Below are 12,424 nucleotides of genomic sequence, written 5' to 3'. Positions count from 1 at the left end.
TGGGAGGAGGTGCTGGAGGCCACCCAACCCACCGTGGAAGGAGGGACAGGGGAGCCCACTCTCTCCAGGCTTTGAGTAGAAAACCAGGTCTCAGGATCCACTTTGCAGAGAAGCCAGGACACTCCCAATTCTCTCCCTCCAAACTCCCAGATCCCCATGGCAAGGGTCCAAGGTCAAGGCCAAAACATAAGGCATCATTGACTGAGCTGGAGGCCCCTGGGGGCTCAGGCAGCCCCGGGCACTGTGCCCTGCGAATGGAACGGACGGCCTCCAGGGCCCGGCCCTTGGCCGCCTCAATCCAATTCCCCGTTCCACTTTGGGGAAGGAGACACAGAGGGGAGTTTCTTATCGAGATCCAGTAAGACTGCAAGGAGAGCCAACCAGTGCATCCTAAAGAGATCAGTCCTGAATGTTCATCGGAAGGACTGATGCTGAAGCTGAAACTCCAATACTTTGGCCACCTGATGCAAACAGCTGACTCATCTGAAAAGACCCTGATGCTGGGAAAGATTGAAGGTGGGAGGAGAAGGGGATGACAGAGGATGAGATGGTTGGATGGCATCACTGACTCAATGGACATGAGTTTGAGTAAACTCCGGGAGTTGGTGATGAACAGGGAGGCCTGGCATGCTGCAGTCCATGGGGTCGCAAAGAGTAGGACATGACTGAGTGACTGGACTGAACTGAACTGAACTGAAGAGCTTTGGTTGGGGGCTGAGAGCACCATTCTAAGAGGCCCCCGGAGAGCTGATGATGGAGCAAGAGTTCCTCACCCGCCAGGCACCGATCTGCCAGGACTGCTCTGACTCCTGGATCCTCTCTTCAAAGTCATGGAGCACACCCAGCACTGTCTTCACCTGGCCCCGGGCACACAGGCCAAAGCACAGGATCACGCCCTGTGGGGAGACCCAGCGGGCAGGCTGAGGGGACACCCCATCCACTGCCTCCACACACACACATGCAGATAAACAGACAGGCATGCACACTCAGATAAACACAACGCACGCACACATGCACAGCCGTGCACACACCGTGTCCTCCCGAGGCCCGGAGGGGACCACGGGGCACCCTCACCTCCCGGTCAAAGTCATTGCCGTAGTCCGTCTTGTACAGCAGCTCCAGCAGCAGCACCTCCACCTTGTCGGCCTCCAGGCCCGTGGCCAGCGTGAAGCCCAAGGCCCGGTACAGAAAGCCCTGGAGAGGTGCAAGGGACAGAGGGAGCTTCAAGCCTCCGACCTGGCCCTCTGGGGTCACTGCCAAGGGGAGGCCCCTACTCGTCCCTCCAGATTTAAAAATGTGCCTTTTGTATATTTTTAAAAACAAGTATCCAAGCTAATCTGAGAGGTGAGGTTTCTGCAGGGCAGGCATGTTACCAAGAGTGGGGGCCAAGTTTCTCTCCTATATAAACTGAATCAATCTACACTCCCACCAGCAAACCTAGGAGCACTTATCCTCCTGCCTTCTCTCTGATTTAGGATATTATCCACGAAAAGATAGAATGTTTGCATCTTGGTTAGTCATCTTTGCATCTTCTCATGGTTCAATCTTGGAATTTCTGCCTCTATTATTTCCCCATTGTTGGATTATTTCTCTTATTTTTTGTTTACAAGAACGCTGTGTGTACATTTGGGAAAAAATAACAAGAACAGACATATATTATCTCACTTAATCTGCACAACAACTCTAAAAGGCAAATAGGTATTTTGAGACAAGAAAAGTACTCTTGCCTAGAAAATCCCATGGACAGAGGAGCCTGGTAGGCTGCAGTCCATGGGGTCGCTACGAGTCAGACATGACTGAGCGACTTCACGTTCCCTTTTTACTTTCACACATTGGAGAAGGAAATGGCAACCCACTCCAGTGTTCTTGCCTGGAGAATCCCAGGGACGGGGGAACCTGATAGGCTGCCGTCTATGGGGTCACACAGAGTCGGACATGACTGAAGTGACTTAGTAGTAGTAGTAGTAGTAGAACCAGGGTTTAAAATCAAGCAGTCAAAAAGCCAAAACATCCGCCGCCCTCTTTCTCTTCAACCAGGCGGCCAAGCAGCAGATGCAGAGATGCAGGTCTTTGTGAAGACCCTGGCCAGGAAGACCATCACCCTTGAGGTCGAGCCCAGTGACACCATTGAAATGTCAAAGCCAAAATCCAAGACAAGGAGGGCCTCCCCCCCGACCAGCAGCGTCTGATCTTCCCGGGCAAAGAGCCGGAGGTTGGCTACACTCTGTCAGACTACAATATCCAGACAGAGTCCACCCTGCACTTGGTCCTTCGTCTGCGAGGCATCATCATTGGGCCTTCCCTCCGCCAGCTCGCTCAGAAATACAGCTGTGACAAGCTGATCTGCTGCAAGTGTTATGCGCGCCTGCACCCCCGTGCTGTCAACTGCCGCAAGAAGAAGCGCGGCCACGCCAACAACCTGCGCCGCAAGAAGGTCAAATAAAGCTCCTCCACCAGCTTCTCCTTTGCCCGCAGGGCAGCCTCCTTCCCAAGCCCCATGGTCCTGGGGCCTCAATAAAGTTTCCCTTTCGTTGAAAAAAAAAAAAAAAAGCCAAAACATAATACAGAATCAATACCATCACAAATTCAAAAAAGACTTCTAAAAAATGGTCCACATAAAAAAATCTTAAAGAATAAAACCAAGCATAGCCTGAAGCTCACTTTTTAAGTGATCACTCTTGTGGTCCATATGTCCCCAGTGTCTCATTTCTCTTGATTTTATTCATAGTGATTTCATTTGGTCACGCAGACAATTTTCGTTTTCACAGAGTACAGTCTCTTCCTTTGCCTTTCTAAAGGATTCTTTTCATGCATATGAAGGTCTATTCTATTCCATGTAAAGACTATAAAAATATTCATCAGTGTATTCTTTCTGGCACTACATGGTTGAATTTCATTTCATATACTTATATCTTTGTTCTGGGAGAACAAATCCTTCTTTAATGAACTTTTTTTAAAATACGCTCTTAGCCATTATTCTATTTTTTTCATTAGGGCAAACGTGGAAATGATCTTGTCAAAACTGACAGATTTCCACAAATTTCCCTTTTGAGAAATTAGAAGTAAATTGCATTGCAGATCTTTTTTCTTTTTGGCCGCATCACTTGCTGTGCAGGATCTTAGTTCCCTGATGAGGGATCAAACCCTTCCCCGCTGCAGTGGGAGCACGGAGTCCTAACCAGTGGACCACCAGGGAGGTCCCTGTATTGCAGATTACACTGAGCAAAGAATGACACCTGAGCAACACTGAGCCTTCCTAGCCAAGAAGCAGAGAGTGTGTATGTTTGGCCAGGCTTTCTTTCAGCCTTTCTGCCCCTTCTTGTAATTTGGGGTCCTTCACCTTGGTTCCACATATTTCATATATTCAGTATTTTTATTTGGTTACATATTTTACATTGTGTTGCTGCTTTGAATAGGGTCTCTTTTCATTATGTCATATTTTTGTTTTCTTTGTTTATAGGAGAGATGATGGTTTTGCCTGTTACTTTTGTGGAAAGAGTGACTCTATCTACCGGAATTACAAATCTGGAGGCTTCAGCAGCCTTGCTCCCCCCTACCCCCAGAGGATGCTTGTCTGAGTGATGAAGAGTCTGGGAGAGTCCTGATGAAATTCCTTAAGCCACTGTATCCAGTCGTGACTTTGAAAGCTATCTGAGCCAACGAAACCCTATTTATTTGTTTACTTTCCTTTAAGCTAGGTGAGTTATTGTAATAAGGTTGAATTATATGCATTGGCTTATTAAATACTACATACAAGTTTCTTTCAAATGGGCATCTGGCCCTGAACTGAGAGCTGATGAGATCTTATACCCACAAATCTATAGCACTTAGCTACAGAAGATATACATTGCTGGGTATATTTTACATATGCTATTATGAAGGGTGCATATTTGAACAAATGAAAACTTTAGTTGACTTCTCTAAAACTTCTTTTTAAACGTCTTTACTGAGGTATGATTGACATACCGCTAAATGAGCCCATTTAAGCTTTAAAAACTTGAAGCTCACACCTTCACCAAGTTGGGCGATGGCCATCACGGCCAAGGTTAGGACATTTTCATCACCCTAAAAAGAAATCCTGTACCCTCTGGCATCACCCCGCATTCCCCTCGTCTGTGACAACCTCCCGTCTAATTCTGTCTCACTGGAGTCGCCGTTCTGACGTTTTGCAGAGGTTGAGCGCCCGTCCGCGGCCTTCGCGTCTGGCTTCCCGCACTCGGCAGAGCGTGTTCAGGGATCACCCTTTCCGTGCAGATGTCAGGGCTTCATTCCCTTTCGAGGCTGAATGACGCTCTGTTGCGTGGAGACGGCGCGTTTCGTTTACTCTGCGTCCACTGATGAACACGTGAGCTTTTTCCACTTTTTGGCTGTCTGAATGATGTTGCTCTGAATATTTACACACAAGTTCTTGTGTGGACGTATGCTTTCACTTCTTCTGGGCATATATAATTAAGAGCATAATTGCTAGCTCATAGGTAGCTCCATATTTAACATTTCAAGGAAATGCCAAACTTTTTCAAAAACACTGTACCATTTTGTATTTATACCAGCAACATATCAGAGTCCCAATTTCTCCATATTCTCGTCAATATTTGTTATTCTCTGTCTTTTTGATTATAGCCATCCTTGTGAGTGTGGAGTAATGTCTTGTGGTTTTGCTTTGCCTTTCCTTAATGGCAGTGATCTTGAATTTTTTTCATCTGATTTCTCGCCATTTGTGTATCTTTCCTTCAACCATTATTCAATTGGCTTATTTGTCATTGTATTATTGAGTTATAAGAGTTCTTTATATATTGTAGAGACAAGTCCCTTCTCAGGGGCTAGGTTTGCAAATATTTTCTCTCATTCTCTGGGCTGTCTTCTCACTTTCTTGACGGTACCATTTTCAGCACAAAACTTTTTAGTTTTGATCATGTCCAATTTATCTATTTTTTCTTTCATCACTTGTGCTTTGGGGTGTTATTTCTCAGAAGGCTTTGCTGAAGATTTATATTTATGTTTCACTCTAAGAATTTTATAGTTTACCTTTTATGTTTACATATGTGGTCCATTTTGAGTTAATTTTTGTGTATGGTATGAAGAAGGGGCCCGACTTCATCTTTTTATAAGTGGCTATGCCAGCTTCCCAGCATCATTTTTTGAAAAGACTGCTCCTTCCCCACTGAATTGTCTTGGCACTCTTTGAAAATCAATTGACAGTAAATGTGAGGTCTATTTCCAGACCCTCAATTCTATTCCATCATACACCTATCCTGATGCCAGTGTCACCCTGTCTTGTTTACTGTAATTATGCAAGAAGTCTTGAAATTGCAAAATCTGAGTCTTCCAGCTTTGTTCATTTTTAAATCATTAACTGTGTTGGCTGTTCCAGACCCATTATATTTCCGTAGGAATTTTAGGATCAAGTTGTCAGTCTCTGGGGATGGGGGCGGGAAGCCAGATGGGATTATAGTGAGGGTCGTGTTGAATCTATAGATAAATTGGAAAGTGTCACCATCTTAAATAGGTTGTCCTCCAGTCTGTGTACATGAAATGCTTTCCATTGGTTGAAACCTTCTCTGATTTTCAACAATGTTTCTAGTTTGTAAAGACCCCTTAACAATGAAATATACACATGCGGTGGTCATGAGTCAACAGCTGGATGAGACAGGGAGGAGAAACTAGTGTGTGGGGAGGGATGGGGGTGGGTGTGCAGCAGGGTTTGAGAGGTGTTCTGTTCTTCTACCCCCGTCTGCCACAGTGGAGGTCCACCACCAAGCCCCAGCTCTGTTTCCCCCTCCAGGCCTTATCTTCCCCCTGTGGCATCCTGTCGTTCGGTGTCACCTTCACCCCTTGCACTATTTACCAAAACACGGCCAGACATCTCATTTCCTGGACGACACTGCAGGTGGGGGGTGAGGTGTGAGGAATGGGGAAGCTTGTGGCTGGAGGGGAAATGCCCCCCAGCTCCAGCAAAGCAGGTTCTCGAGGGAAAAACGAGACAGAACAAAACACTACAGCCCTGGGGCCTAGACCAGCCAGCCGTCTCCCCTCCCAGGGCTTGGTGGACAGCCTCAGGCATACCTGGCCTCACATGCGCTGTCCCCGGAGTCCCCTCCCTGTCTGAACGGCCCTTCCTCTGGGAACTAACCTTCTCCAGGGAGGGGCTGTCAAAGCTTTCAATCTGGTTGTTCAGCTCTTTGCTCAGACGCAGGCTCCAGCTGGAGCCCCGAGTCTTCTTGAGGGAGTTTCTCAGAAACTGGGGGTGGGGGAAGAAGGCACAGGTGCGCAGTGCTCCAGAGGGCTGTGTACCCAGAGCAGTGACCTTCCCTCTCCAGGGCCTTCCCCGGGCTCTAGATGGCTTCGCCCCTCAGCCCCGGCCCAGCGCTAGTGTGGGCTTGGGCGCTGCCGGGAGGGATCACCTGGGCCGCCTCTGGGGCTCTTGGTGTCCAGGGTGGGTCTCCTGCTTGTGCGCCCCAAGTCTTCTGACAGGAGGGGAACGTGTTCCTGAGGGGCTCCTAAACTCCCCACACGCCAAACCCACCGAGGGTTGCCCCACCGCCCCCACCCTGGCCTCAGGCGGCGGGATCACCTCTACCTGAATCAGCCTGTCCTCCCATGTCTTCTGGTTCCACGTAAACTCGGTGTGCTCTGCAGAGAGAAGGGCCACCCGTGCTCCTCTCTCCTGCCGCTCCTCCATGCCGCCTCCTAAATGCGGCAGCTGGGGTCCTCCGTGGACGGGCTCCCCACACCCGCACTTCCCTCCCCACCCTCCCGAGGACCAGAGTAGGCTGTGCCAGCCACCTGGATCCTGGGCGCCTTGGCTCAGGCCATGTGACTAGTACTCAGCATGTACACTGACGGGGCGTGGCTCACACATCCCGGGCTCCTTTGCTCAGAACAGGTGGTTAGTACCCGGCATGTACACTAGGGGTGTGTGTGAGGGCATCACACCCGCACTCTGAGCTCCTTTGCTCAGGCACATGACTAGCACCCAGGGGGTACACTGCGGGGGGGCGATTACTCACACAAGCACCGCAGGCTCCTTTGCTCAGGCCATGTGTTTAGTAGCCGGCGTGTACACTGATGGGGTGGGGGTGCTGGCTCATGGACACACCTTGGGCTCCTTTGCTCAGAGCCAGGTGATTAGTATACGGCTTGTACACTAGGGGTGTGTTTGTGGGATCACACATGCACTCTAGACTCCTTTGTTCAGGCACATGAATAGCATCCAGGGGGTACACTGCAGGGGGCGATGACTCACACAAGCACCTCAGGCTCCTTTGCTCAGGCCACATGTCTAGTACCAGCGTGTTCACTTAGGGGGTGGCTTGCACACGCACCCGGGACATCTCACCTTCCAGGTACTTGACCAGCAGCGGGATCTCCAGCTCCCACATGTCGGCCATGGACGGGGCGATACTCTGGCTCAGGGTCTTCAGAAGGTTTAGCATGGCGATCCCACGGCCCTCCCCCTTGTAGGGGGATGACATCAGTACCTGGGGAACACCAAGACTCCAGTGGGGCCCCTCCCGGACTGGGCAGCCCCAGGCCCCGTGCTCCCCAACCTGGGATTTCGCTGTCCGAGCCCATAAAGGGAGAGTTGGACAGGATGGGGCCTTTCAAGCAGAGCTCCGAGGATTCCCAGGATCAGAGCATCCCTGCAGAGGATGCTGAAGAGAGGAAAGGAGACGCGAGAGCGCGGGTTCCCTCCCCACCCCTGGCTCCATGGAGCTCGGAGCAGGGTCAACACAGGGAGGGGGATGCATGGGTGCAGGGCGGAGCTGAGCCTCGGGGAAGGGCAGGCTGCCGACACTGTCCTGCAGACGCTTGGGGCCATTCAAAGGACCAGCAGGGAAATCTGGGAGCCTGCTGCCCCTGCCACACCTCCCCAGAGGGACGACGGGGGCCTGGACAGCTCTGTCCTGCCCAGCATCCAGCTCCATTCTCCCCCTGGAAGAGAGCATCCAGCTCCATGCTCCCCCTGGAGGCCCTGGGGATTAGGCGCTCATAGGAGGGGCGCCACAGGGCACAGCGGGGGCCAGGCCAGCGCACAGCCCGTGTGTGCCACTCACCAGGAGACGGGCCAGCAGCTTCTGCGGCGCGGGCAGGTCCACTGGGGAGAGAAAGATACAGGATACTGAGGCTGCCCCGCTGCCATGCCCTGGGGGAGCTTCGCCCTGCACGGTGCTGCCCCAACAGCATCCCATCGTGCCCGAGAATGCAGGAGGGGTCAGGACAGGGGATTTTCCACAAAGAACATCATTACAACTGGCCATCCCGGGAAGAAGGAGTCTGGTGCTACAGGCTGGGGCTGAGGAGATGCTTTTATTTTTTCAATTAATTAATTTATTTTAATTGGAGGCTAATCACTTTACAATATTGTGGTGGTTTTTGCCATATGTTGACATGAATCAACCATGGGTGGACATGTGTTCCCCATCCTGAACTCCCCTCCCACCTCCCTCCTCATCCCATCCCTCAGGGTCATCCCAGTGCACCGGCCCTGAGTGCTCTGTCTCATGCATGGAACCTGGACTGGCGATCTATTTCACATATCACTGCAGATGCTGATTGCAGCCATGAAATTAAAAGATGCTTACTCCTTGGAAGGAAAGTTATGACCAACCTAGATAGCATATTAAAAAGCAGAGACATTACTTTGCCAACCAAGTTCTGTCTAGTCAAGGCTATGGTTTTTCCTGTGGTCATGTATGGATGTGAGAGTTCGACTGTGAAGAAAGCTGATCGGCGAAGAACTGATGCTTTTGAACTGTGGTGCTGGAGAAGACTCTTGAGAGTCCCTTGGACTGCAAGGAGATCCAACCAGTCCATTCTAACGGAGATCAGTCCTGGGTGTTCATTGAAAGGACTGATGCTAAAGCTGAAACTTCAATACTTTGGCCACCTCATGTGACGAGTTGACTCACTGGAAAAGACTCTGATGCTGGGAGGGATTGGGGCCAGGAGGAGAAGGGGATGACAGAGGATGAGATGGCTGGATGGCATCACCGACTCGATGGACATGAGTTTGAGTGAACTCCGGGAGTTGGTGAGGGACAGGGAGGCCTGGCATGCTGTGATTCATGGGGTCGCAGAGAGTCGGACACGACTGAGTGACTGAACTGAACTGACTGAACTGAATATACATGTGTCAGTGCTATTCTCTCACATCATCCCACCCTTGCCTTCTCCCACCGAGCCCAGAAGTCTGTTCTTTACATCTGTGTCTCTTTTGCTGTCTCGCATACAAGGTCAGGTTACCATCTTTCTAAATTCCATATATATGCGTTAATACACTGTGCTCTTTTCAGGACGTGCCCGCTTGGGAGTGCACACCAGGCTGGCCATGAGTGCCTTGAAAGTGCTTCTCTCCTACTGTTAATCTCGGCCTCCTTGAGCCAACAGTAACTAGACACCCGCCCCCTCCCCTCTCCTCCCTCTGCAGGCTTTGGGAGGCTGTGAGGCCAGGAGTAGGGAACTCACAGCATTTGGACCAGTGGGAAAGGGAGGGGCAGGCCTGTTGAGAAGCTGCAGGGAAGGGCGGCACCCAGGAGGGAGCCAGCCCCAGACTCAGGGTTGGGGCAGGAATCAGACCAGGGGGTGGTCTAGCCGGATGCTCAGAGCTGGCTCTGCCCTTCACCATTGCTGGGTCCTCTGAGGCTCACAGCTACCTCCTGTCACCGGCCACACCCATCCTCAAAGCCCCAGGACCATGAGAGCAGCCCCCTTGGATGGCACCGTCCCCTGTACGTAGGTCAGTCTAGTCCTTTTTAGAGTCTGGTGCTAACAAGTGCGTCATCAGGGGTGGGTGGGAGGGCCTACTGGGGGTGGTTCCTGAGGACTCGGATGGGATATACAGCCCTTCCAGGGGGCTCACAGGGGCCAGAGAGCTCACACTTGGGAGAAGCCTGAGCCAGGACCCCTGCCCTGGGGTCTGGGCCAGGGTCGGGGGGAGGTGGGGATGAGAGGAGTGGGCTGCGAGAGAAGAGTGTACGATTTTAACCTTCTCAGATTTCAGCAAGGGCGGCCTCTTTGGCAAGGCCTGGCTCTCTGGGCTCCGGGCTGCTTCCTGGAGACAGGGGAATGGTCCGAGGCATGGGGTGGCCCACCTGCCCAGTCCCTCCAGCTGGCGCAGGGGCGCTGCCCACCGTGCCTGCTCTTGCCTGCGTTGGCCTCCTCGTCCTTGGCATGCAGCTGGCGTTCGGCCAGGTTGGTGAGGCTGACGCAGATGGGGGTCAAGGCCTCCGTGTAGTCCGTCTCCATGATGTAGCACAGGAGCCTCACCCAAAATTCCTGGGGTGGGGCAGGAAGGGGGAGCTGGGATCAGCCTGCGATGCTGTGCCTGCTGGCCTCACTCCAACCCCGCATCCAGCATATCCTCTTTGACCAGCCCGCCCTCTAACCCCCAATCCCCTAGAGAGGCACACTGGGCAGATAACCTAGCCGTGCTTGCCAACTGTGATGATCAGTTTCTATGTGTCAATTGGCGAGTGAATGCACACAGTTATTCAATCAAGCACTAATCTAGGTGTGGCAGTGAAAGTATCTTGATGCAATCTGATGAAAGTCCATAATCCGTATAGGTTACTCTGGATAATGTGGGTGGACTTCATCAAGTCAGTTGAGGGCAAAAAACAGGTTTCCCTGAGGAAGAAGAGAGCTTGCCTCAAGGTTGCAGCCTCAGCTACTGCATGAGTCTTCAGTCTGCCAGCCTACCCCCTAAATTTCAGACTTGCCAGCCTTCACAGCTGCACAATATATATGTTGTTGTTCAGTTGCTCAGTCAAGTCGGACTCTTTGTGACCCCATGGACTGCAGCATGCCAGGCCTCCCTGTCCTTTAGCAACTCCGGGAGTTTGCTCAAACTCATGTCCATTGAGTCAGTGATGCCATCCAGCCATCTCATCCTCTGTCGTCCCCTTCTCCTCCCACCTTCAATCTTTCCCAGCATCAGGGTCTTTTCCAACGAGTCGGCTCTTCCCATCAGGTGGCCAAAGTATTGGAGCTTCAACTTCACCATCAGTCCTTCCAATGAATATTCAGAGTTGATTTCCTTTTGCATTGAATGTTTTGAACTTCTTGCTGTCCAAGGGACTCTCAAGAATCTTCTCCAACACCACAATTCTAAAGCATCAGTTCTTTAGCATTACCCCTTTTTATGGTCCAACTATGGTGGCTCAGAGGTTAAAGCGTCTGCCTCCAATGCGGGAGACCCGGGTTCGATCCCTGGGTCGGGAAGATCCCCTGGAGAAGGAAACGGTAACCCACTCCAGTATTCTTGCCTGGAGAATCCCATGGACGGAGAAGCCTGGTAGGTTACAGTCCACGGGGTCGCAAAGAGTTGGACACGACTGAGCGATGGAACGGAACGGATCTCATCTGTACACGACTCCTGGAAAAATCATAGCTTTGACTATACAGATCTTTGTCTGCAAAGGAATGTCTCAGCTTTTTAATATGCTGTCTAGGTCTGTCATAGCATTTCTTCCAAGGAGCAAGAATTTTTTAATTTCATGGCTGCAGTCACCATCTGTAGCAATTTTGGAGCCCAAGAAAATAGTCTGTCACTGTGTCCATTGTTTCCCCATATACTTGCTGTGAAGTGATGGGACCGGATGCCATGATCTTCATTTTCTAAATGTTCCGTTTTAAGTCAGCCTTTTCACTCTCTTCTTGCACCTTCATCAAGAGGCTCTTTAGTTCCTCTATGCTTTCTGCCATAAGGGTGGTGTCATCTGCATATCTGAGTTTATTGATATTTTTGAAATACACACACACACATCTCCTATTGGTTCTATTTATCTACAGATTCTTAGAGCCATGACTCTAGCCTTCCAACTTCACCCTGCCATCTCCCATCTCACCAGATGATCACTCAACAGCCCCAGTGACCCTGATTCCCTTTAGCCCCACTCCTACCTCAAGGAGTTTGGGGTGAGCTCCTGTGCTACTAACAAGTGAATTTGCTTGATGTGTTCTAGCCATCAGGACTAGAATCCCTGGCTACTGGGTTCACCCAGGGACGCAGCATAATGAACAGGAAAGAGCATTTTTATCCTGGCTCCCCTCTTTACCAGCTTAGAATCCTTGAGCAAATTAATGGGTCCCCCTGAGCCTCAGTTTCCTCATTTATAAAGGCTAGGTAATAACAACAACAGACCTTACCTCACAGGGTGGTTGGGAAAATTGAGTAAGATACTAGATATTACACATCTAGTACAGTACCTGCCACGTGTGGTCAAGGACTTGTAACCATTATTATCATTATTACTATAAGGATTATTTCTGTAATTAAGAGAAGTTGCCACTGGATGGGGAGCCTCTGGCCCATGGACTCAATTAATAGACAATGATTCCCTCCATATGCAGTCATGGTAAACTTTTCCTATCTTACTGCTATGTCACATTATAATGCAATTAAAAATTGACACATTTGTTTCTC

General features: G+C 50.5%; 1 protein-coding gene and 1 pseudogene across 3 annotated transcripts in view; one reads left to right on the top strand and one right to left on the bottom strand.

Moving 5' to 3' along the window:
- The window catches only part of LOC129554953 (maestro heat-like repeat-containing protein family member 2A), a 58,171-nt gene that overhangs the window by 23,548 nt on the left and 22,199 nt on the right, over positions 1–12,424 (bottom strand). For 2 of the 3 annotated variants that reach the window (XM_088844347.1, XM_088844348.1), the window contains 7 exons: positions 10,131–10,275; positions 8,055–8,095; positions 7,337–7,478; positions 6,578–6,630; positions 6,131–6,238; positions 1,075–1,194; positions 774–896 (listed from right to left, as the gene is read on the bottom strand). In XM_088844347.1, the coding sequence (XP_088700473.1) occupies positions 774–896; positions 1,075–1,194; positions 6,131–6,238; positions 6,578–6,630; positions 7,337–7,478; positions 8,055–8,095; positions 10,131–10,275 (732 nt within the window). Of the gene's footprint in view, positions 1–773; positions 897–1,074; positions 1,195–6,130; positions 6,239–6,577; positions 6,631–7,336; positions 7,479–8,054; positions 8,096–10,091; positions 10,276–12,424 lie in introns of all 3 variants that reach the window. The other variant, XM_088844346.1, reaches the window with a different exon arrangement.
- Positions 2,034–2,443, top strand: LOC148775335 (ubiquitin-ribosomal protein eL40 fusion protein pseudogene; annotated as a pseudogene).

This window comes from Moschus berezovskii, chromosome 15 (assembly GCF_049115385.1).
Source record: "Moschus berezovskii isolate FMDL1 chromosome 15, NW_MosBer_1.0, whole genome shotgun sequence".
Taxonomy (NCBI): Eukaryota; Metazoa; Chordata; class Mammalia; order Artiodactyla; family Moschidae; genus Moschus; species Moschus berezovskii.
Note: the sequence above shows the minus strand (reverse complement) of the source record. Positions and strands in the feature narration are given on the sequence as shown.